This window comes from Nycticebus coucang, chromosome 14, assembly GCF_027406575.1.
Source record: "Nycticebus coucang isolate mNycCou1 chromosome 14, mNycCou1.pri, whole genome shotgun sequence".
Lineage (NCBI taxonomy): Eukaryota > Metazoa > Chordata > Mammalia > Primates > Lorisidae > Nycticebus > Nycticebus coucang.
In genome coordinates, this window is record NC_069793.1 from 66,023,047 (window position 1) to 66,050,833 (window position 27,787).

Sequence of the window (27,787 nt, forward strand, 5' to 3'; positions counted from 1 at the left end):
TGTGCTGGTTTTATATACAATTTGAAATATTTTCATCAAACTGGTTAACATAGCCTTCACGGCATTTTCTTAGTTATTGTGTTAAGACATTTATATTCTAAAAAATTACTTGAAATTTATTTATTGTAAGAGGTAAGAATAGAGTAAAAAACAACTTATAATATACTGTTTACAAAGATAAACTTGCAACAACAAAGAAGAAAAATATATTTAAAGAGATATAAACATTATTGCATTGATCAGTGTTCTCCAGAGAGAAACAGAGCTGACTGTCTTACTATCTATCAAAACTCAAAACAATGGCAATTTAAAAGTATACCTCTGGTTCCAGAAGAGAATGTAACAGGGTAATGTGTTTGGTGTAGTTGGTATTAAGTAAGTATTAGAGGGATAAACTGCTTAATAAACCATCCCTAGAAAACTGAAAATTCTTTTTTGTAAAAGAAAAATTTTCTAAGTCACATCATGGGATAATGTCTAAGGAAATTCCCAAATTTATTATTCAGAAAAATATAGAACATTCTCATGCCTTTGTGTACAGAAAGGTTTTTTTAGAAAAACAAGATACAAAAGAAAAAGCAATGAAGTAAAAAAAAAAAAAAACTTAAATGTAAAACATTTTCATGGCACAATACAACGTAAATAAGGCAAAAAAGTTGAAAGAAAAATACATCATAAAAGCACAAGATTCGTGTTTAAAATAGATTAAGAATTCAAATCATTAGGAAAATTAAAAATATCAAGTAGAAATCTAGACAAAAGATAGGCATCTTATAGGGAAAATAAGGTGCAATTAATAAATGAAAGGGATTCAATCTCACTAGTCAACAGAATAATCCAAATTAAAACAAGAAAACACCATTTTACAAATATAACTGGTATATATAGGATGAAATATTGGCAAGAATAATGGAAATATACATGGTTTGTGGGGGTTTTATATGACAAACATTTTGAAAGTTGTTGCGATAGTAGCCATTAAGTTTTTATGTAAAAGCATCAGGTTCTTCAGACCTGCCTAGAGAAATACTTACATTCACCCTGGGGCAAATATTTAAAAGATGTTCATTGATTCACCAAGCAGAAATTGGGATGAGCTAAATATCCATCCAAATAGGGAATAGCTAAATAACTTTTATATGCCTGTGCTATGCAGTATTATATTATATTATAAATTAACCATAGTTAATATTAGTGATGCAGATGAAGAAGTACTGATGTGAAAGCAAAGAGCATTATTAAACAATAGCTAACCAACAGCAAAAGAAATAGCTAAATAACACCTACAGTGTGATTAAAAAAATTATATAATATATACCATATATAATATACTTTAGCAGCTATGTATTACATAATATCTTTCACATACATATTATACTAATTAATTAATGCTTTAGTTGAATATAATATAGTCAAGTAAAATATTATATAGTGTATTAATACTATATATTGAATATCATACATTTACACTGAATATTACATATCAATTTTATATTAATATTTGTTTTAATATATATTTATCTGTATTACATATACTATGTAATGTATACTCATCCCCCAAAGTTATATATTTCATCTTATGTACATTTATTAATTCAACTAAATATGTTATATATTTTATGGATGCATATATTTAAATTTGTTGTGAATAGCCTGAATAATGTATGCATTGAAATCATACTAATGTTTGCTTTTCATAAAGGAAGCAGAATTAGATTTAATCATCAAAAGAAATTTTTGTCTTATTAATAACATTTGAATGTTTTATAATGAGGACATTCACATACTACTTGGATAATTAATTTGAAACATAAAGTATATGAGTGAAGAAGAGGATCAAATTATAGTTGCCTTGTGGCATGTGTAATTCTCATATTGCCTGTACTGATAACAATGTTTTTGTAAGAATTAAATAATATAAAATAAAGTGTTATTTAATATAAAACATAAAAGAAAAAAAAAGACATTTATATTCTACATTTAGTAAATTTCGCATGTACCCTTGTAAGATGCACAGTAGGTGTGGTCCCACCAATATACCCTTCCTCCACCCATCCCCCCCTTCCTTCCCTTCCCTCTCCCTTTTCCCCATATTCTTGGGCTATAATTGGGTTATAGCTTTCATATGAAACCTATAAATTGGTTTCATAGTAAGACTGAGTACATTGGATACTTTTTCCTCCATTCTTGAGATACTCTGCTAAGAAGAATATGTTCCAACTCCATCCATGTAAACATGTAAGAGGTAAAGTCTCCATCTTTTATAAGGCTGCATAATATTCTATAGTGTACATATACCACAATTTATTAATCCACTCATGAGTTGATGGGTACTTGGGCTTCTTCCATGACTTAGCAATTATGAATTGGGCTGCAGTAAACATTCTGGTACAAATATCTTTGTTACGTTGTGATTTGTGGTCTTCTGGATATATACCTAGTAGAGGAGTTGTAGGATGGAATGCCAGGTCTATTTTTAGATCCCTAAGTGTTCTCCACACATCTTTCCAAAAGAAACGTATTAGTTTGCATTCCCACCAGCAGCACAGAAGTGTTCCATTTTCTCCACATCCACGCCAACATCTCTTGTTTTGGGATTTTGTGATGTGGGCTAATCTTACTGGAGTTAGATGATATCTCAAAATAGTTTTGATTTGCATTTCTCTGATGATTGAGAATGATGAGGATTTTTTCATATGTTGTGCACCTGTCTTCTTTAGAGAAGTTTCTTTTCAAGTCCCTTGCCTACCCTGAGTAAATTTTTTAATTTTTAATCATTATGGCTACAAAACAGTTGTATATTTTTACAGGGTACATGTAATATTTTGATATAGGCATACAATGTAAATAATCAAATCAGGGAATAGGTATTGATAATATATTTCAAAATAATTTATTTCATTCTTCTAAGATTTTACGCATATTTTACAATGTATACATTAGTACAGAGTACATGTATATAACTTAGAAATAAACATACACATATACCACTTAATTTTTTTTATAGCTGGAACCTACAATCAAAATACATTTGAGGAACCCTACTTAAACGAACAATCCCTAAAGTAGAATTTCCTTAAGAATGCTGAGCTTCAAAAGGACAAATATTGTGATTGCACTTATATAAAGTATCTAGACTTGGCAAATTCATGGAGACAGAAAGTAGATTAGACATTACCAGGGGCTATGGGAGGAGAGAATGGGGAATTACTGTTTAATGGGTACAGAATTTCTGTGTGGGGTGATGAAAATGTTCTGGATATAGTGGTGATAGTTGTACAACATTATGAATGTACTTAATGCCATGAATTTTACACTTAAAATAGTAAATTTTGTTATATATATATATAATCACAATAAAAAAATTCTAAGCCAAGCATGGTTGTTTGTACCTATAGTCCTAGCTACTCAGGAGGCTAAGACAAGATGATCACTTGAGACCAGGAGTTCAAGACCAGCCCGGGTGATATAATGAGATCCATCTCTAAAAACAATTTAAAATTAAAAATAAAGTTAACCACAAACATATCCCCACACCCACCTGCTCCGAGTAAAACACTAAACTTACTCTCTCGGTTCAAATTAAATGCCTACTGAACAATTTTTGATACAGAAGCTTGTTTCCTTGATTGTCTTAAAGATAATTATCCTGACCAGTAGCACTCCCATTATAAATTAATAAATTAAGTGTCTTGTTAGTGTTATGGGGACATCTCTTCTACATAGATTACAAGTGAGTTTCTGAACTTAAGAGCCAAGCAAGGTATGAAACTCTGAAATTCTGCCTCAAGTAAAGAAATGATTTCCATTTGTCAAATCTCTTGAATGCAAACAAATTCCTAATTGCTCTATAGCTGTTTCGTTCTTTTTTTTTTTTTTTTTTTTATTTCTTAGTAGAGACAGAGTCTCACTGTACCGCCCTCGGGTAGAGTGCCGTGGCGTCACACGGCTCACAGCAACCTCTAACTCTTGGGCTTACGCGATTCTCATGCCTCAGTCTCCCAAGCAGCTGGGACTACAGGCGCCCGCCACAACGCCTGGCTATTTTTTGGTTGCAGTTTGGCCGGGGCTGGGTTTGAACCCGCCACCCTCGGCATATGGGTCTGGTGCCCTACTCACTGAGCTGTATTAGTAAAGAACACTCCTCATCCTCAGGAAATGCAACCTTTTTTAAAAATTATTTTTTGTCTCCCCAGCTTCTAAAGTCATATACATATACCACTTTGGTATATCTGCCTCTTCAATTAACATTTCACCTAAAGATTTATTATTCTCAGAACCTGAAATTGTTATTTCATCATTCATTCATTCATTCATTCAGCAAAATGGGCAAAGAGGATGGGCATACCAGAATAAATGATGTGACAGAAGGAAAAAGGTACTACTAAAGAACATCTGAGAACCACCAAATCCAGGCTGGGCAGCAAAAGATGAGAGAATAAAATCCCAAAATGCGTTGGCACTTGATCTGTATCTTAAAGAACATAGGAAGCTGCCTAGAGAAATGCAGAAGGACCCTGGGAATATACCCCCCAAAACCCCAAACTGAAGATTAAATGAAATAATGTCTTGAAGTGAGGATTGAGTAACTTCATACATAATACAGGTTCCAACCATGGGCAAAAGTTTTATGCATCCTGGTACAAAATGAAGTCTGGAGAGACTGGTTAATGATGAACTTTACTGAAAATTTTCTGTTCTTTTCTTTTTAAACTGTCAACACTTTCAGAATTCTGGCAATCTGAAAGCACTGATAACTCTTTCCAAGACAATGAAAACCCACAGTTAAGGAACAGATAACAGTTACCATAATCTCAAATAACCCTTGACTACTAACACAAGAAGACTTCATAAATTAACTAGATCTTTTATCAAAACTTTGTTTATAGACACACAATCTCTACACTAAAGTTAAGTGTATCTTATTCACATGGTCATTAGTACATACACAGTTACTCCCATTGTTATAAACAAAGCAAATTATACATTATCCTACTATATCACCTATCTTTATTATAAGGTTACTTTTGTTTTTTTTTTTTTTTTTTTTTTTTTTAAGACTGAGTCTTACTTTGTCACCCTCAGTAGAGTGCCTTGGCGTCTTAGCTCACAGAAACCTCCAACTTGGGGGGGGCACTTGTGGCTCAAGGAGTAGGGAGCCGGTCCCATATGCCAAGGGTGAGTTCAAACCCAGCCCCAGATAAAAAACTGCAAACAACAACAACAAAGAAACCTCCAACTCTTGGGCTCAAGTGATTCTCTTGCCTCAGCCTCCCAAGTAGCTGGGACTACAGGTGCCTGGCTATTCTTAGAGACAGGGTCTCACTCTTGCTCAGGCTAGACTTGAACTTGTGAGGTGAGGGCAATCCACCAGCCTCGGCCTCTCAGAGTGCTAGGATTACAGGTGTAAGCCACTGCACTTGGCCCTATTATAAAGATTATTTTGTTTTATTTTATTATTTTGAGACAGAGTCTCATTTTGTCTCCCTCAGTAGACTGCCAATGGCATCGTAGCTTACAGCTATGGTTTTTAGAGACCAGGTCTTTCTCATGCTCAGACTGGTCTCAAACTCCTGAGCTTAAGCAATCCACCTACCTCAGTCTCCCAGAGTGGTAGGAAGGTTATTTTTAAAAGCTAGGTGAGATATACCCCAATCAGAGAGGACTAACACTCCTAGAAGCCTCACCCTAACCTCTGTGTCTTACTACTAAAAAAGGAGTTAGTCACACCATAGATTCACTGAATGAATGTAAATGTAACCACTGGTTTAAAGTTAAACCTCAAGGAAAGTAACATCCATCCAGGAAGAAGTTTAAATAAATGTCTAATTGTAATTTTGGCATTAAGGAAATCGAGCCATGTATTCACATCTTCATTTCTACATATTTCTTATTATGGTCTATCATCAGCAAATTCAAACATAATTTCCAAAGAACAATGATTTATCTTAACACATCCTATATGATTTCATTTTAATCACTCTAATACAAGAGTATGGGAAAAAATAAGACAAAGTTTTGATAGGCCTGTAATACTAACACTCTGCGAGGCCAAGGCAGGAGAATTACCCAAGGCCAGGAGTTTGAGACCAATCTGAGCAATAGCAAAACTCTGCCTCTACCAAAAATAGAAAAATTTGTCAGGCACGGGGGCATGCACCTATAGTCCCAGCTACTCTGGAGGCTGAGGCAGGAGGATTCTCTGAACCCAGGAGTTTGAGGTTGCAGTGAGCTATGATGACACTATGGCACTGAAGCCAGCAGTGACAGAGTGAGACCCTGTCTCAGAAGAAAAAAACAAAAAATCTGCTTTTTCTGTGCTCCTTCTCAGAGGTAAGGCAGGCAGGCATTATAGTCAGAGAGTTTTCCAGGAGAATATCAACAGTATATCACACAATGCCAGAGCTAGATGAGCCATAACAATAATAGCATAAGAAAGACTTCAAAAGAAGATGATGCAATTAATGTGTGCTTTGATGTATCGTCCACCTATCCAATTCAAAACATTCACGAATGGGTGGTGCTGTAGCTCAGTGGGTAGGGCACCGTACACATACACCAAGGCTGGCAGGTTCAAACCCATCCTGGGGCCTGCTAAACAACAATGACAACTGCAACCAAAAAAATAGCCAGGTGTTGTAGACGGTGCCTATAGTCCCATCTACTTGGGAGGCTGAGGCAAGAGAACTGCTTAAGCCCAAGAGTTTGAGGTTGCTGTGAGCTGTGACACTACAGCACTCTACCCAGGGCGACTGACTCTATCTCAAAAACAAACAAACAAAAAAAACCTTACAAATGAAGATTTAAAAACTAAGAGAAAAACAATAAAAAATGAGCATGAAAATAAGATAACTATCTCCCTGGACCAGAAAAGCAAAGTTATGAGTAAGACTACAGTCAGAAACACATTGAGGTTCTAGGTTAAAAAGAAAATGGTGAAGAGTTTAGCTCCTAAAAAGAAAACTAAACGGGTCCAAATGGAACATGGGTCAGCAGCCAGATTCATACCTTCAAACTAGGGATTAGGGTGGGATTCCTGTGCTCATAGAAGGAGGCTGAAAAAATGCTATCAACAGGGCTAGGAACTGTTGGTGAATATAAGTAAAAGAAAATAGTCACAGCCTTAAACTGAATAAAGAACAACTAAAAAGAACCAAACCTCCTCACTGGTTCAGGGTAGACCAGCCATATCCCCAAGATCACAATGTTCAAGATCCTTGAACCATCATTAGGAGACCTGATTCTAGACTGCAGGCTCAGAAGCTAAAAAGAGACAAATGCAAACCACTACACAGAGAAGGATAAGCACAGAGAAAATTAGTGGAATAAAAATACCTACCCCTCAAAATGAGGCTTAGGAGTGGGGAACCTGCAACCTTGGAGTCATATTTGGCCTTCTGGATCCTTGAGTGAATCCAAATTTTATACTGAATCCAAATTTTACAGAACAAAAATCACTTCACATAAAATCATTAGAACAGGGCTTTGATGTAAAGTTTTTCTTTTTTTAAGGTTCCCAAAGGAATAAATGAAGAAATAATTTCTTTTTAAAAATAAGCTATTATGAAAGTACAAACAAATAAAAATATTTAATTCTCTTATGTATTTTTAGTTTAAAGCAGGGATGTCCAATCCTTTTTTCTCCTCTGCCACACACTGGAAGAATAAGAGTTGTCTTAGGCTACACATTAAACACAAACACTAATGAAAACTGATCAGTAAAAAAAGGTGGGTGCAATATTCTTTGTGATATCCAGCATCACAGATAAGCAAAAACAGTCCCCACAAAATCAACAATGTGGCCTGCGGCCTACAGGTTGGACAACCCTGATTTAAAGCTTTCCTAGTTTGTTTTTTTTTTCTCTTTGTAGAGACACAGTCTCACTGTACCGCCCTCGGGTAGAGTGCCGTGGCGTCACACGGCTCACAGCAACCTCTAACTCTTGGGCTTACACAATTCTCTTGCCTCAGCCTCCCGAGCAGCTGGGACTACAGGCGCGCACCACAACGCCTGGCTATTTTTTTTGTTGTTGTTGTTGCAGTTTGGCTGGGGCTGGGTTTGAACCCGCCACCCTCGGCATATGGGGCCGGCACCCTACTCACTGAGCCACAGGCGCTGCCCTTGCTTTCCTAGTTTTTATACCATTAAGATTAACTATTGGAATACATGGCACAGTGCCCATAGCTCAGTAGTTAGGGCGCTGGCCACATATACCGAGGCTGGCGGGTTTAAGCCCGGCCGGGCCTGCTAAACAACAATGACAACTGCAACAACAACCAAAAAAAAAAAAAAAAATTAAAAATAGCCAGGCATTGTGGCGAGCGCCTGCAGTCCCAGCTACTTGGGAGGCTGAGGCAAGAGAATCACTGTAAGCCCAAGAGTTTGAGGTTGCTGTGAGCTGTGATGCCACAGCCCTCTACTGAGGGTGATTGATATAGTGAGACTCTGTCTCAAAAAACAAACAAAAAATTGGAATACACAATTACTTCAGATGAAATTAATTATATACTATAGAAGAGTCTTATAAAGACTTCAAAATAAGTACCCAAAGAGATAAATTTAAAAATCATTTCTCCTTTTAAAGTAGTGGTTCTCAACCTTCCTAATACCACAACCCTTTAATACAGTTCCTCTGGGTTGTGACCTCCAGGTTGAGAACTGTGGTTTTAAAGGAAATAAGAAATTGGTCTACTATGGAGGCTGAGGCAGGAGAATCACCTAAGCCCAGGAGTTGGAGGTTTCTGTGAGCTGTGTGACGCCACGGCACTCTACTGAGGGCAATAAAGTGAAATTCTGTCTCTACAAAAAGAAAAAAGAAATTGGTTCAGCACCTGTGGCACAGAAGTTATGGCATCAGTCACATACACTGAGGCTGGTGGGTCCGAACCCAGCCCAAGCCAAGTAAACAACAATGACAACTGCAACAACAACAAAAACTAGCCAGGCGTTGTGGCAGGTGCTTGTAGTCTCAGCTACTTGGGAGGCTGAGGCAAGAGAAATGTTTAAGCCCAAGAGTTTGAGGTTGTTGTGAGCTCTAACGCTATGGCACTCTACCAAGGGTGACATAGTGAGACTCTGTCATAAAAAATAAATAAATAAATAAATATAAAAGAATGAGAAATTATGAAAACATTCAGAAATGAAATAAGTTAGTATAAAAATACACATAGATACACACATATATGTGAAAAGAACTGTATCAGAAATTGTAGAAAGAATACGGTCACTCTACAAAACAAGGGATATGATAAAACCCTCAAATAGACTTAGCTGGATAGAGAATTGGTGAATTAGAAGTTGAAATTGGACAACTTACTTAGCATGTAAAACTGTACCCAAAAGAAGAATTAAAAAAAAAAAAAGTACAATTAAAAGACATCGAAGACAGACTGGGAAGAGCTAAGATATAACAACTAAAACTTTAAAAAGAGCCAGAATATTGGAGAAGTAATATTTGTAGATACAATGACTAAAACTTTTTCATAATTTAAGAAAGACAAGAGACAAATGACTCTGGGTACTCATCAGGGTGAATGAAACACTACATTCATAAATGGTATATATATTGTTCACACTTATGAACATATTTTAGACAATTCAAAGTTAAAAAAGTATTTTATGCTACAGGAAGATCCACCCTACATTTCAATTAAAGCATTCTATTCTTCATAAATCTATGCTGCATTAATCAACAAAAAGTAAAGTTTATTTCCTTGGTCTCATTTCCCAAAATTCTGCATGTCTTAATCAGATTATGTGTAAAACAATACTTAAAAAAGTATTTTATGCTACAGGAAGATCCACCCTACATTTCAATTAAAGCATTCTATTCTTCATAAATCTATGCTGCATTAATCAACAAAAAGTAAAGTTTATTTCCTTGGTCTCATTTCCCAAAATTCTGCATGTCTTAATCAGATTATGTGTAAAACAATACTATAAAATAAATATGTAAAAAAATGGAGCCCGAGAAAATTAAATAAAATAAAAAATTGATCAAGACCACGTAGAAAGTTAGATTGTAGACTAGACACGGTGGCTCACGCCTGTAATCCTAGCATTTTGGGAGTCTAAACTGGGAGGATTACTTGAGGACAAGAGTTCAAGACCATCCCGAACAATTGCAAGATCTTGTCTCTACAAAATACATAAAAATTATCCAGGCCTGGTGTCACATGCCTGTAGTCCCAGCTATACAGAAGGCTGAGGCACGAGGGTCAATTGAGCCTAGAAGCTTGAGGCTATAGTGAGCTATGATCATACCTCTGTACTGTAGCCCAGGCAACAGAATGTGACCCTATTTTCAAAAAAATAGAAAGAAAAAGAAAGAAATGTAGATATAAAGGCTATAGTCTCTTAAACTAAATATCCAGGTGACCAAAGTAAAAAGGAGAAGTTATCAGTAACAACAATCTCATTATTCTAAGAAAAATGCATAGGGTAAAGAAAGATGTTAATAGCCTTCCTATACTGAGTAGTCTGTTAATAATGTGGTAGACAATGTCCACAACAATATTCATACAAAAAATGTAGTCTATTTTACAAGGCTATTTGTTATAATCCTTATGACATAGCTCCTGTCTGTACCTCAGCTTAACCTCACACTACTCTGCCTTACTTAATACCATTCCAACACTAAACAGTCTATAACCCAACCTCCTGAATACCGCCCTCCCCACACACACACAACCATTCAGTCCCTTGACATCCCTAGCACCCAGCATCATGCCGGTCATAAAGTAGGTACTTGATAAATGTTGTTGAATTTTAAAAGATTGAAATCCAGGAGGCTGAGGCAAGTGTATTGCTTGAGCTCAGAAGGTTGAAACCAGCCTGAGCAAGAGCAACATCCCATCCTACTAAAAATAGAAAAATTAGCTGGGCATTGTGACAGGTGCCTATATTCTCAGCTACTTGGGAGGCTGAGCTAAGAGGGTCACTTGAGCCCAGGAGTTTGAGGTTGCTGTGAGCTGTGACACTACGGCACTCTACCTAGGGTGACAGAGTGCGACTCTATCCCCAACTACAACAACAAAAGATTGGACAGATTATTAAGTCAACTGTGACTCTTCAAAATCTAAGTATACCTCAGTAAAAGCACTCGTGCTGAGATTGAAGATAACACAGACCAAAAACTAATAATTCTATTTGATTCAGAAATAGAACAATTAAAGCAGAGGTTGCAAACTGGCATCTTTCAGTTGGGAAGAGCCTTCGCACATGTTTCATTTGTCCTACAATATTATAAACAGCAGAGAACATTACATGAAAACTTTTTTTTTTTTTTTTTAGAGACAGAGTTTCATTCCAACGCCCTCCATAGAGTGCTGCAACATCACAGCTCACAGCAACCTCCAGCTCTTGGGCTTAGGCGATTCTCTTGCCTCAGCCTCCCAGTAGCTGGGACTACAGGCGCCCATCACAACACCTGACTATTTTTTGTTGCAGTTTGGTCGGGGCCAGGTTTAAATCCACCACCCTTGGTATATGGGGTCGGCGCCCTACTCACTGAGCCACAGGTGCCGCCCTTATAAGAAAACTTTTAAGGAGAAAAATGTATTACATAAACGCCTACTACAACATCACTAAAAGATGGACTACTAATGATTTGAACTGAATTCTTCTGGAAGACACAGTCCCTTTCATTCATCTTGATCTCTCTACTCCTTCTTCCTCAATCTATACTTCAGAGTTACAAAAAATTAGGCATATTTTATTCACATACATACACATGAAATCTATAATGTAGGTATTGAAAATCTGTAGTTTCTTCAACCATTTTCCCAAATGGCATGATTTCCAGCTTCACCACCATTCTTAGTCATCTTCTAGATGCAGTTCATACTACCTGAGTCTCTCTTAAAATGTGTCCAGGACTAGGTTATATGAAGGGAAGAAAACAGAGGGAGCAGTAGACAGGAGAATCTGAGCAAGTTATTTTACTTTCCCTGATGTTCTTGTCTGTGAAATGGTAATAACAGTAACTACTATATACCTAAAAGGTTACTGGAAAAATGTGAGTTAATGCGTGTAAAGTGCTTAGAACAATCTAACTGTAGGTTGTTTAACCCATAATGCTGAGAAAGTTGGAGTCCACAGAATAACAGAATAAACTGAAACCATATTAAGAGGTTATGATAGGACAACTGTTTAAAAACAAAAGTTTTTTTTTCTTCTTTTTTCTTTTTTTTAAGGCTAGTCAAGTGAAGCAGTGGGAATGGAGAAGGAACAAAGGAATCTATAACTGGTTGTGATCAATTACTTGTAAATAAAAGTTTTTCATCAGTAGTTAGAGTAAGGGACTCAAACTCAACTAAGAGGACCAGGCAAACAATAAATGAGTGGAGACATATGCAGACCAGTATGCCCATAAAAGAAAAAAGGAAAAGAGGTATGTTGACACAAAAAGCCTCAAAATCACAGCTTAATTCATTAGTAACAACAGAAGATTTGGGAAGCAAAAAAATATGGAGCAGCATAAGCAACGATTTCTTCTTATCCCTTAAAGAGGTATGGTATATAGAACAGTCACAAAAGGATGAAAACTTACTAGCAAACCTTTGCTCCAGAGTACTAACCTTTACTTATATCTACTATTTCTTCTTTTAATGTAGTTTTTAAAAACTTACAAATCCAAGTCTTTTTTTTTTTTTTTTTTTTTTTTTGAGACGGAGTCTCAAGCTGTCACCCTAGGTAGAAGGCCGTGGTATCATAGTTCACAGCAACTTCCAACTCATGGGCTCAAGCAATCCTCTTGTCTCAGTTTTTCTATTTTTAGTAGAGACAGGGTCTCACTCTTGCTCAGGCTGGTCTCAAACCCATGAGCTCAGGCAATCCACCCACCTCGGCCTCCCAGAGTGCTGGGATTACAGGAGTGAGCCCCCACACCCAGCCAAAATCTAAGTATTTTATATAGTCATACAAAAAAATGTAGCCTATTTTGGACTGCTCTTCTTTCTACATGCATTTCTTTTTCTGTTGTTATTGCTGTTGCCTTGGTAAACTTTTTTTTATTTTTTTATTCAAAGTAATATGAGGGTGCAATTTTTAGGTTACATTGTTCTCCCTTCCAGGGTAAAGTTCCAATTATAGAAGAGGCCCTCACGGAGGGGGGCGGGGGGGGCACATGTTATACACCCCCACAATGTGCACATTAGGTGAGATCCCGCTTCATGCCCTCCCTCCTTCTGCCATACGCCCCCACCCCACCCCACCCCCGCTTCCCTCTACACCCAAACTGGAACTATATTAGTGTTTTATTGTTCATATGAACTGTAATTATTTATATATTGATTTTATATTATCTATATGCATTTCTAACCACTGTTGCAAGCCAAGGAAAAATAAAATAAAATGAGATTAAAATATTTACAAAATATGGATAAACATGAATGCAGACACACACCCACAAAAACGTCTCAATTTTGTTCTGAGACACTTTCTGTCATGATAGTTAACCTTCTTCCTCCTTTTTATTTTGAGAAAGACTTTCACTCTGCCGCCCTAGGTAGAGTGCCATGATGTCATCATAGCTCACAGCAACCTCAAACTCTTGGGCTCAAGTGATCCTCTTGCCTCAGTCTCCTGAGTAGCTAGAATTCAAGCACCAGGCCACCACACGCACCTACTTTTGACCGGATCTCACTGTTGCTCCACCATTTCTCTCTAATAGCATTAGACAGAAAGCTAACTGTTCACAGCTAAATTAAGCTACATTTTTAAAGTTTCTATACAGATGAAATTCACCAAAACAAAACAAAAAAAAACCACTTCATATACGTAACACGAATTTCTTGGATAGTGTGCCTAACTCTTCTTAAATATGTTTTTTCTTTTCCTTTAAAAAAAATATTTCAATGGCCATAAAGTAAATATGTTTCTCAAAAGAATTAAAATAGCAAAAAATGTTAAGTGCCAGAATGTGATACCACTGGTTATTTGCCAGCATGTCCATGTTTACTCTGTGTTTGTCCTGAGTCAAGGAGCCGCCCTTAAAGTCCACAATCTTTTCCTTCTCCTTCTCTCCAGCTACAGTAACCTTGTCTATCCTTCCTTCACTACCAGAATTCTGCCAAAGACTACAGGAAATATATTAATACACAGAACTTGCCTGTAGCAATTTCAGCTTGAGTACTGCAAATGATTTTACCAACACCTCAGTTGTCAGCTAACTGTAGTCAGAGGCCAGATTAGATTTTTCCCTAATTGTCAACGTTGCTCAGTGATTCTTATATGGCTTCTGTGTTTTCAGAGATTCATTTGTTGTTTATAGAAACAGATATCCAATACATCTGTTGTTTCTGGAGAATTACAAAGTGCTTAAAAATGAAACATGCTCAAGACCAAAACATGAGCTTAGCACGGTGGCTTACGCTTATAATGCAAATATTTTGGCAGGCTGAGGTGGAAGGATCACTTGAGGCCAGGAGTTTGAGACCAGTGTGGCAACATAATAAGATCTCATCTCCATAAAAAATAGAAAATTCGCCAGGCGTAATGGCAAGGTCCTGTAGTCCCAGCTACCTGGGAGACTGAGGCAGGAGGATAGCCTGAGCTCAGGAGTTGGAGACCATCTTGAGCAAGACCAAGACCCCATCTCTACTGACAATAGAAAAACTAGCCAGGCATTGTGGCAGGTGACAATAGTCCTAGCTACTCAGGAGGCTAAGATAGAGGATGGCTTGAGCCCAAGAGTTTGAGGTTGCTGTGAGCTATGATGCCATAGAACTCAACCTTAGGGCAACTGAGCAAAACTCTGTCTCAAAAATAAACTAGTAAAATAAAAAAATATGTGAAACTAACAAAGGAAATAAAAACTTAAAAGCCAATCCCCTATATACACTGCAATTCCTTTTTTTTTGCTGTTTTTGGCCAGGGCCAGGTTTGAACCCACCACCTTCAGTATATGGGGCTGGCACCCTACTCCTTAAGCCACAGGTGCTGCCCTGCAATCCCATTTCTTTTTGATATATTTATTTAAATAGTTTTGCCTATTTAGGTTATGTACTAATGACAAATAGTCAAAATGATGGAAATTCCTGAAAAAGAAGCTTATAATAATGTAATTACCAAACATTATGATTAGACAGTAAGGTAACAGATATTTCACATACTATTTTCAACATAACTACTAGATTACTCTCCAAAGGCAAGTGTTCTCATTTTCAATTGACTTTTAAATCTTTAAAATGTAACAGCGAAAGACATATTTACATTTAAAAAACATAATGGTTTGGGCGGCGCCTGTGGCTCAGTGAGTAGGGCACCGGCCCCATATACCGAGGGTGGTGGGTTCAAACCCAGCCCCGGACAAACCGCAACCAAAAAATAGCTGGGCGTTGTGGCAGGCGCCTGTAGTCCCAGCTGCTTGGGAGGCTGAGGCAAGAGAATTGCGTAAGCCCAAGAGCTGGAGGTTGCTGTGAGCCGTGTGACGCCACAGCACTCTACCGAGGGCGGTAAAGTGAGACTCTGTCTCTACAAAAAAAAAAAATATATATATAATGGTTTAGGGGTGGCACCTGTGGCTCAGTGAGTAGGGCGCCGGCCCAATTACCAAGGTAGCAGGTTCAAACCCAGCCCCGACCTAACTGCAACAACAACAACAACAAAAATATATATATATATACACACACACATATACACGCATATAATGGTTTAGGCTCGGCACCTGTAGCACAGTGGTTATGGTGCCAGCCACATATACCAAGGTTGGTTGGTTCAAACCTGGCCCTGGCCAGCTAAAACAACAATGGCAACTGCAATAAAAAAAAAAAAAAAAAATAGCTGGGCATTGTGGCAGGCACCTGTAGTCCCAGCTACTTAGGAGACTGAGGCAAGAGAATCACTTAACCCCAAGAATTAGAGGTTGCTGTGAGCTATGACACCATAGCACTCTATCGAGGGTGACATAGTGAGACTCTGTCTCAAAAAAACGAACAATATACATAATGGTTTAGACTGAAATTAAGTTAAAATTAAAATTAATTCTTAGATATTTGGTTTTACTCTAAGCCCTGACAAATACCTTAATATAACAAAACTTTGTATTTTTAGAGCACCAGCAAAATGTGATAAAGCAGAACAATATACAAAATGGATAGGCAATTTTGGAAATTACAGGACTCTACTATCATTCCTATAGCTTCAATCAGGTTTGAAAAGTAGACAATATCAATGTTGTATTTTGTAATCTATCAAAGCCATGAAAACAAACCATAAAATCTTACTAGGCTTAACATCACCTATATAATATTCTTACTAAAATGTAACCTAAATCTAAATATAAAGTAAAAAAAATTTTAAACCCAAATACAGAACATTCTACTAGACAACTGACCAGATTCTTCAAAAAGTCAATGTCATGAAAACACAAAAAAGGTAATGAAAATATTCTAATAAAATCAAAAGACATATTCACCAAATGCAATGCATAAACCTTAACGAATCTTTGAAGGGGAAAACAGCTATAAAAGACATTTGAAAAGACTGGGAGCAGTGGCTCATGCCTGTAATTCTAGCACTCTGGGAGGCCAAGGTGAGTGGATTGCTTGAGCTCACGAGCAAGAGCAAGAGACTTTGTCTCTAAAACTAGCTGGGCATTGTGCAGGCACCTATAGTCCCAGCTACTTGAGAGGCTGAGGCAAGAGGATTGCTTGAGTCTAAAATTTTGAGGCTCCTGTAAGCTATGACACCATGGCACTCTACACCAAGGGTAACAAACAAAGTGAGACTCTGTCTCAAGAAAAATAAAAATTGAAAAATCAATCAAGAAATCTAAATATTATAAACTATATTACTACATGTTATTAACAAATTATTCATTACCTTGGGTTTGAGAAAGATGTAATAGTTATTTTATAAAATGTTCTTGTTCTCAGATGATGCAAAGCGAAGTATGTAGAAATGAAGTAGTAATATGGCTATGAAGGCCTAGCTAAAAAAAAGTGTACAGCTAATTGAGAGGCTGAGGCAAGAAGATCACTTGAACCCAGGAGTTCAAGGCTACAGTAAGCTATGGACACATCACCATACTCCGGCATGGGCAACAGAGTGAAACTCTTATCTCTAAAAATATTAAAATTAAAAATTAAAAAATAAATTTTAATGTGTAGCTAAAGTAAATGTGGCAAAGTGTTAATTATTGGTTAATGAATTATTAATGAGGAAATGCATATAATTCTTCAGTACACTAGTCTTTCTACAAATTTAGGCAAAAACTTTCTTCATATTTCAATTCAATTAAGTAAAAACATTACAAAATCCAAAGCTGGTTAACATAATGGAAAATTTAATTTGTAAGAATCTCTTATGGCTTAAAGTGATAACCGTTCTCAATTCTCATTATACATGTATTTTTAGATAACTTTAATTATAACAAAAATATCCATAAAGTTGGTCCAACTATATGGATTTCTATTGTAAAATGAGTTCTGGTTGTATTTTAAAAGACTTTAAAAAACAGTGAAAAATCTGGTAAAAGGGAATAGTGGCTTGTGCCTTTAATGCCAGCACTTTGAAAGGCCAAGGCAGGAAGACTGCTTGAGGTTAGGAGTTTGAGACCAGCCTGGACAAAACAGCAAGACTCCCCACCTCTACAAAAAAAATTTTAAAAATTAGCTGGGTTTGGAGCTGCAAGCCTGTTGTCCTACTTACTTGGGAGACTAAGGCAGGAGGACTGCTTGAGACCAAAGTTCCAGGCTACAGTCACCATTGCACTCCAGCCTGGGTGACAGAGCAAGATCCTATCTCTAAAAAAATAAAATAAGCTTGGCGTCTGTGGCTCAAGCAGCTAAGGCACCAGCCACATACCCCTGAGCTGGAAGGTTCAAATCCAACCCGGGCCCACCAAACAATGACGTTGTGGCAGGCGCCTGTAATCCCAGCTACTTGGGAGGAGGAGGCAGGAGAATCGCTTGAGCCCAGGAGTTGGAGGAGGTTGCAGTGAGCTGTGACGCCACAGCACTCTTCCCAGGGTGACAGCTTGAGGCTCTGTCTCAAAAAATAATAATAATAAATAAAATAATCTCAAGCAGCATATTGGGGAAGTAACAAACTGTAAGATGTATATAAAAATATAAAGGGTCAAGAATAGTGAAGGTTCTTATTGTTATGAAGCCAAGTAAACAAAACAGTGTCATACTGGCAAAATATTTACAAACCTAGATCACTGGATTCTAGTAACAGACTTACATATACACAGTCATCTAATATGCCATAAAATATCACTTCAAAACAGGATGGGTGTGCAGGCATTGGGATAGACTTTTCAATACATGATGCATCCTTGACTGGATATCCATATAGAAAATGAAATCCTGACACCAGTCCAATACCACATACAAAAGTTTACTTCAGTGGGCAGTGCCTGTGGCTCAAGGAGTAGGGCGCCAGCCCCATATACCGGAGGTGGCGGGTTCAAACCTGACCCCGGCCAAAAACTGCAAAACAAACAAAGTTTACTTCAGATAGAATAAAGAACTAAATGTGAAAGATTAAACAATAAAAATTCTAGAACACTGTATAACATACCTCAGGGTAGACCTACAATAGCAATAAACTCTTAACTAGGACATAAAAGAGCACTGAGTATAGAAGAAAATAAACTACATTTCATTAAAATTGAGCATTTGTTTTCATTAAAAGAAACCATGAACAGATAAAAAGGCAAGCCACCAAACATGACATTTCTGCACAAGATTGCAAAATTTCTTCAATACGTGTATCTAACAAAGGAATCAAATCCAGAATATATAAAGTACTATAAATCAAGAAGAAAAAGGCCAATAAGAGACTTTAACAAGGACTTCATAACAGAAAATATTTAAATGCCCAGTCAAGATATGAAAAGTTCCTCAAATTCATTAGCCATCAGGAAAATATAAATCACATCCTCAATTCTTTACCATCTTATTCTCACCAGAAAAGCTAAAAATCAAGTGCTGGTGAGGACTTAAAGCAATTACAAATCTTACTCACTGCTCACAGGATTATAAATTGAATAATCACTTTAGAAAACCATTTCTGAAGCTAAACAACACATAATCTATGCCTTAGCAAGTCCATTCCTTAGCATATCCACAATAAAACACATCCATACCAAAAACACATATGAAAATGTTCAGTGGTACCATTCACAATTATTAAAGCCACTATAAGGTTATAATCAGAGAAGACAGGCAATGGCAAGTACTGGGTGGGACATTACTGGAACTGGCACCTTCATACATTGCTGGTAGGAATACAAAATGATAGTCAATTTGGAAAATAGTTTGGCCATTTGTTGAAAAGTTAAACATAAACTTAACAAATGACATAGAAATTCCACTCCTAGGTATTATACTTACTCAAGAAATATGAAAACATATGTGTAAATAAAGCCTAGAATATGAATGGCTACAGCAGAATTACACATATTAGTAACAGCCAAAACATGACACAATCCAAATGTCCATCAGTTGGTGAATGAATAAACAAAAGACACTATAATACCATGAAATAATACTCACCAATCAAAAGGAATTAATTACTCATGCATGCATGATAAAACATGTACAAACCTGGCCAGGTGTGGTAGCATTATAGATGTGAGCCAGCACTCTAAGAAGCTGAGGCAGGAGGATTGCTTGAGCTCAGGAGTTCGAGACCATCCTGAGCAAGAGCAAGATCCCATCTCTACCAAAAATAGAAAAACAAGCCAGGTACAATGGCACACGCCTGTAGTCCTAGCTACTACGGAGGCTGAGGAAGGAGGATTGCTTGAGCTCAGGAGTCTTGAGGTTGCAGTGAGCTACAATGACACCACTGCACTCTACCCAGGACAATAGAATGAGACTCTGTCCTCACCTCCCAAAGAATGTGCAAACCTCAAAAGTATCTGCTAAGTGAAAAAAGACCGGTAAGAAAGACTACAGACTGTATGCTTACATTTGTATAACATGCCCAGAAAAAGCAAATTTATAGAGACATAAAGCTGATAGTTGCTTCCAGCAGGATGGAAGTAGAGCCTGACTTCAAACAGGCATAGGAAATAAACTAGGGCGATGGCAATGCTCTAAAACTGGATTATGGGCCGGGCACGGTGGCTCACGCCTGCAATCCTACACTATGGGATGCCGACACGAGTGGATTGCCTAAGCTCACAGGTTCAAGACCAGCTAGAGAGTGGTTCTTAACCTTCCTAATGCCGTGGCCCTTTAATACAGTTCCTGTGGGTCACAACCACTGAGCTAGAGCAAGAGAGAGACCCCATCTCTAAAAATAGCCGGGCATTGTGGCGAGCACCTGTAGTCCTAGCTACTTGGGAGGCTGAGGCAAAAGAATCTCTTGAGCCCAGGAGTTTGAAGTTGCTGTGAGCTATAACACTATAGCACTCAACCAAGGGCTATAAAGTGAGACTCTGTCTCAAAAAAAAAGAAAAAACAATAATAATAAAATAATAAAACTGGATTATGTTAATAGTGGCATTACTCTATAAATCTACTAAAAATCATCTAATTACATACTTAAAAATAGACAAACTGCTAATAACATATAAATTATGCTTTATAAAGGTATTTTTAAAAAGTAACCAGCAAGGGATAGCAGATGGAAAACTATAAATGAAACAGCTTGGTAAACCAGGAGCAGTGGCTCACGCCTGTAATCCTAACTCTGGGAGGCTGAGGTGGATGGATTGCTTGAGTTCAGGACTTGGGAGACCAGCCTGAACAAGAGCTAGACCCCATCTCTACTAAAAATAGAAAAACTAACTGGGTATTGTGGCAGACACCTATAGTCTCAGCTACTCGGGAAGTTGTGGCAAGAGGATCACTTGAGCCCAAGAGTTTTAGGTTGCAGTGAGCTATGATGTCAAGATACTCTACCCAGGGCAACAGAATGAGACTCTGTCTCAAAGGAAAAAAAAAAAAACTTGGTAATGCATTAGTATCAGCAGAACTAGATGAGCGCTAATAAGAATTCATCGTAGTAATTTCTTCTATTTAACATATATTTGAAAACTTTCATAAGTTTTTAAAAAATCAATATGAAAATAAACCACTCAATTTTTAAAAAATTTAGCAAAATATCTGAAAAAACAGTTCAGCACAGAATACATATGGATGGAAGATAAAAACATGAGAATGATGTCCAACATCATTAGACATTAAATAAATACAAACTAAACCACAATAAATACCACTATACATTTATTATACTACTTAAAATTAAAAAGACTTTCTCTAATGTTGGGGTGGGTGTGGAGTAACTGAAACTCTCTTGTACTTCTAGAAGGAATGTGAAATGGAAAACTGTCTGATAGTTACTTAAAAAGTTAAAAATGACTCAGTTATTCCACTCCATTTATCCAAGAGAAATGAAACCATTTGTTCACACACAAATACTTATGGCAGCTTTATTTATAATATCCAAAAAAGAAATATAATTCAAGTGTTCATCAACAGGTAAATTGATAAATTGTGGTATATCCATACAATGGAATACTAAACAATAAAAAGAAATGAAATATTGATAAACACAACATAAATTATAATACAAAATAATTATGCTAAATGAAAGAAGCCAGATAAAAGATAGTACATAGCATATGATTCTGTTTACTAAGTTAAAATTCTAAAAAATGCAAACAAATATATAGTAACAGGTAATCAGTGATGATGAAGAAAAAGAATCAAGAAGAGGTAGTTGGGACGGAGGGATTGTAATGAGACACAAGAAAACTTTGAGGGCTTATCCCTGTGTTCGTTATCTTGACTACGATGCACGGTGATGGATTCACAGGTATATACATATGTTAAAGCTTATCAAATTGTAAACAGTACAGCTTGTTATGTATCAATTATACCACAATAAATCTCTTGCATGAGAGGGAGGGACACTGTTAATGTTCTGTTTCTTTACCTCACTAGCTATGTGAATATGTTCACTTTGAAAATTCATGGAGCTATAGGAGTATTCATGGAGGTCTTCAGTATGATCTTCACACTGCTCTGGATATGTCAGTTCTTTAAAAGCTTATTAAAAAGAAAATGAGATACTACTATACACTCATCAAAATGTCAATCTTTTTAATTTTAGAGAATACCAAATGTTGGCAAATATATGGTATAACTGATAGTCTCACACTGCTAATAGCGTAAACTGGAACAATAACTTGGGGAAAGCATTTGACTATATCTACTAGAATACAACATGTACATACCAGCAGTTCTACTTCCAGGTGTCTACTAAACATAAATATGTACATATGTCCACCAAAAGACATATAAAATGTCTGCTTAGAAGCAATAGACAAAATCATACAAAACTGGAAACAACTCAAATTTTCATCATCAGTACACTGGGAAAACATTGTTATATATTCATTCAGTTGATATAATAAAAGCAAAGACGAATGAACTACTCCTAGTTAACACATGAAGGTTAAAAACTTAATACTGAATGAAGGAAATCAGACACAGAAGAGTACAAATTTCATGATACCATTTAGGTTCAAAAAGCATCAGAAATCCAAAAATAACAACTATTCTGATAAAAACATATTGGTTACCATCGAAAAGTAAAAGTATTTATTGACTTCTGGGGCCATCATAATGTTCTGTATCTTAATCTGGATAGTAGTTACATGACTGTTCACAAACATTTATCCAGGGGTCCTCAAACTTCGACCCGCAGGCCACATGAGGCAGTGTGATTTGTTTTTTTACTTCAAAATAAGATATGTGCAGTGTGCATAGGAATTTTTTCATAAAAAATGTGCATAGGAATGGATTCGTGAACTGGCCCCCTGTTTAAAAAGTTTGAGGGCCCCTGCCAAGATTTGTCCATCTTACTATATATGTTACATCTCAATTTCTAAAAATTTAACTCCCCAAATTTCAGTTCTACACTAAAGCAAAGAAGGTAAGAGAAAAAGATAATTCAAATAATGCAACTATCCTTCTGACTGCACCCTATTACCTGTGAAGATATATCATCATACAGGAAATGCAATAATTAGTGCTTACAGGCAAAATCTATATAAAGAACATGTCAATTGTTTTAGGGGTTTCTCTGGTATTGACAAGAAATAAGAGTAATGTTTAGGCAACCAAACAAGAAGATAAGAGACATATTTGTCTAGATGCTCAGGAAATAAACTTTAAAATTGGAAAAATACAGAAGAGTCAGATGAACTGAGAAAAATCATCCAAAGGGCAAATCTGATGACAAATAACAAGAACAGTCAGCAAACAGGTTCAAACCCGGCCCCAGCCAAAAACTGCAAAAAAAAAAAAAAAATTATGCCCCGATCTCATTACTTATTTATAATGAGTATAACAATAACAGCAGAGGCTCAGCACCTATAGCTCAAGCGGCTAGGGCGCCAGCCATGTATACCAGAGCTGGATGGTTTAAACACCCCCCAGGCTGGCCAAACAACAATGGCAACTGCAAGCAAAAAATAGCCAGGCGTTGCGGCAGGCGCCTGTAGTCCCAGCTACTTGGGAGGCTGAGGCAAGAGAATCGCTTAAACCCAGGAGTTTGAGGTTGCTGTGAGCTGTCACACCACGGCACTCTACCACGGGCAACATATTAAGACTCTGTCTCAAAAAACAAACAAACAACAAAAAAAACAATAGCAGAAATAGTAGTTACCGTCTAGAAAATTCACTGTATTTTCATTTTTCCTTTTAACAACCTCTTGTATTTTTAAATTTTACTACAAATATAACTTTTATAATTTGGGGGTAGAGGTAACAATTTTTTAATTCTGCCCCATATAGAAAGTAATAAATACTTAAAATAAGGGCCAAAATTTCCAAATTACGTTAAATTGTTTTTTTTTTTTTTTGTAGAGACAGAGTCTCACTTTATGGCCTTGGTAGAGTGCCGTGGCCTCACACAGCTCACAGCAACCTCCAACTCCTGGGCTTACGCGATTCTCTTGCCTCAGCCTCCCGAGCAGCTGGGACTACAGGCGCCCGCCACAACGCCCGGCTATTTTTTTGGTTGCAGTTTGGCCGGGGCCGGGTTTGAACCCGCCACCCTCAGTATATGGGGCCAGCGCCTTACCGACTGAGCCACAGGCGCCGCCCACATTAAATTGTTTTTATACATATAAGAAGAGTTATTGATTCTTATATAACCACAAAATGAAATAGTGACATAATTTTTTCTTGGTACATTTAGCCATCAAGATACAAATAATGGCCCTGTGGGTGAGGGGCTCTTCTATAAATGGAATTTTACCCTGGAAGTGAGATCAAGGTAACCTCAAAATTATACCCTCATGTTCATTTGAAAAAAAAAAAAAAATTCAAATAAATAAATAAAAATTTAAGAAAAAGATACAAATAAAGGGCTATTTAAAATTAAAGAAATAAATGCTTAAATTTCCTTAGAAATGGGCAGCGCCCATAGCTCAGTGCGTAGGACGCTGGCTACATACACGGAGGCTAGTGGGTTTGAGCCCGGCCTGGGCCTGCTTAACAACAATGACAACTGCAACCAAAAAATTGCTGGATGTTGTGGTGGATGCCTATAGTCCCAGCTACTTAGAAGACTAAGGCAAGAGAATCACTTAAGCCCAAGAGTTTAAGGTTGCTATGAGCTGTGACGCCATGACACTCTACCGGGAGCGATGTAGTGAAACTGTCTCAAAAAAAAAAAAAAATTTTTTTTTCCTTAGAAATATCTCCATACCATCCATTGAAAACATACCACTCTTTGTCAACAAGGTCATAATAAGCCAAGGGAAAGAGGTATACCTAAATAAGGCCTCCAATTCCAAGCTTACCTGTGCATACTCTCTTTCAATAGCAGCCTTCTTCTGACTGAATGTCCTAAAAATATAAATAAAAATTAATTACCAAAAGTATAACTTAACAACTTTTTGTAATTTTATCAATACATCTTCAAATACTGCCTAGTAGATGTGTGAGAGAAAGAACACTATTTTATTTATCTTTATGTGTTTAGAAATACTGCTAACAGAATGGTCTCTGCTGTCAGAGGATCTACATTCAAATCACAGCTACACCATTTACTAGCAGTACAACCTTGGCCAAGTCATTTGACTTCTCTGTGTTTCAGTTTCCTCCTTCATAAAATGGGGGATAAAAACGCACTCACCTCATAAGGATATTATAAAATTTAGTTATTCAAAATGCATAAAGCACTCAAAGTAGTATCTAGAACACAGTAAAATCTATATAAATCATGGCTACTATTGTAAGAATAACCACTAGATAGTAGGCACTAAAAATGCTTACTAAACTGAACAACCAACATAGAGGGCACTAAAGAAAACATGGTGAAAATCAAATTTTGATCAGCTTCTGGTTTGGGGCCTGTGGCTCAAGCAGCTAAGGCACAGTACACCTGAGCTGGCAGGTTCAAATCCAGCCCAGGCCCGCCAAACAACAATGGTGGCTGCAACCAAAAAATACCAGGCACTGTGGCAGGAGCCTGTAGTCCCAGCTACTTGGGAGGTGGAGGCAGGAGAATCGCTTGAGCCCAGGAGTTGGGAGGTTGCTGTGAGCTGTGATGCCACAGCACTTTACCCAGGGCAACAGCTTGAGGCTCTGTCTCAAAATAAATAAATAAAATAAAATAAAATAAAATAAAATAAAATAAAATGGCTCAGCGCCTGTAGTGGCTAAGGCGCCAGCCACATACTCTAGAGCTGGCAGGTTCAAATCCAGCCCGGGCCCGCCAAACAACAATGACAACTACAACCAAAAAATAGCCAGCTGTTGTGGCGGGCGCCTGTAGTCCCAGCTACTTGGGAGGCTGAGGCAAGAGAATAGCATAAGTCCAGGAGTTGGAGTTTGCTGTGAGCTGTGATGCCATGGTACTCTACCCAGGGCGACAGCTTGAGGCTCTGTCTCAAAAAAATAAATAAATAAAAATTTTGATCAGCTTCTGAATATAAAAAGTGGTCAAATCATTTCTTTTACTCCAGTTTTTTACAAGACTTACAAAACAAATTATAAGGCCACTGTAAACCGTAATATGAAGGGAGTATACTTTCTTTTTCACAGTTTCTACAATACATACTTTTCCTGTATTAACATTTATGATAGTGGGATGCAACTTTTAATTATGGTCAGAAGTATTTTCTTCTATCTTCATGGTACATAAAATGACAGTGCCCCTTACAAACATAGGCATTGTAGAGTCAATGAAATGATAATGTGACTATTTACTCTCAGTATGCTGAGTTCAAAAGACTTTTCTGTTATGTGCCAGAGATCTGTGTTCTTAAAACTACCAAGGCAGATATAGAATAAATGTGAAGAAATAAAAAAAGGGCTGAAATAGAAAAAAAAGGGAAGAAGTCAAAACGCCCACTCTAAAAATTATTTAAATTTACCAATATGTTGATTTATTTCACAAAATATATAACTATTCAAGCTCTTACTACATTTGTTTTGAGTAACTAATTTAATATAAAAATAACAAAAGGAAAAAGTGTTACATTAAACCTAAAGATTCACATTTATTTAGGGATGCTTTAAAAGACCAGTAATAATAACTAAGGCTCTATATAAATAAATGCCTTCACTGGATTCAAGATTAAGCAAGGAGAAAGGATTCTGGGAAGATGGTGGATTACAAAGCAGCAGAAATCTGACTCTCCTCCTAAACAACACTGACACTGACAGAATCTATGTCATTTAACCACTTTGGAATTCTGGAGTCAATTTAAGGCTTGCTACTTCCAGGGGAAGGTTTAGATGATAAATTGTAGTTAATTCTGGACAATTTTGGCTCTTAGCACAGTAGCAGCCACCAGCTCCAACCCCTGAGACCATAGAAGGCAGCCATGCATACGTACCTGAAGCAGCTTTCAAACAGCTACCAGAACTACAGTGGGCAAAAAGGACTCTGTCCTTAAAATACTAGAGATCTATACTCTGTTCACAGATTGCTCCTTCTGATCACAGAGTTACAGACAAAGAGGGGAGTGGCTATTACTCTTAAATCTCCCTCACACTGATACAATTCCTACTCTTTCTGGCTGAAGTGACTTCAGGGGACTTAAATGGAAAGAGCTGGTACCTTTCTCTTTCTCCTCATTTCTGTCTCTCTCCCCTCCCCTTTTCTTCTTTAAGTGATAGGATATCACCTAGGCTGTGTGTCAGTGGCACAATCATGACTCACTGCAGCCTTGAACTCCTGGGTTCAAAGGATCCTCCCACCACAGCCTCTCAGGTAGCTGAGACTTACAGGAATGCACCAACATGCCTAGCTAACTTTATTTTATTTTACATAGAAATGGGGTCTTATTATTTTGTCCAGGCTGGTTTTGAACTTCTGGCCTCAACCAATCACTCCACCTCTACCTCCCAGGGTACTGGGATTATTGGCATGAGCCACAGCACTTGCTCCCTACCACCCCGCATTGAAGACAAGGACATTCAAAAGCAACTACATTTTCAGGAGAAATTAGAAATTCACCATGCATGACTAGGGGAGGGTACAGGTTCAGAAAAGACCTCAGAAGACCTAATATTAACATGTGTCAGTATAAACCACCTAAAGCAATTAACATTTTAACTTACTTTTGAGAAAGCCAGCAAACCCTGGGCAAAGAGGAAACTCTGATCTGCAGAATTACCACATTATTACATTCAAATGTCCAGCTTTCAACATAACCACAAGGCACGCAAAGAAACAAGTATGCCCCAACGGAAAAATAAATCAACACACACTGTCCCTAAAAAAGACATGATAGTATATCTACTAGACAAAGACTTTAAAACAAAGGTCTTAAAGATTCTCAAAGAATTAAAGGAAAAAATT

The 27,787-nt window shown here is 37.2% G+C and overlaps 1 protein-coding gene across 2 annotated transcripts in view; it reads right to left on the bottom strand.

Moving 5' to 3' along the window:
* Positions 1-27,787, bottom strand: part of FCHSD2 (FCH and double SH3 domains 2) — a 312,393-nt gene that overhangs the window by 238,829 nt on the left and 45,777 nt on the right. For both annotated transcript variants that reach the window (XM_053561344.1, XM_053561345.1), the window contains exon 3: positions 24,777-24,822. In XM_053561344.1, coding sequence (XP_053417319.1) covers positions 24,777-24,822 — 46 coding nt within the window. The remainder of the gene's footprint in view (positions 1-24,776; positions 24,823-27,787) is intronic.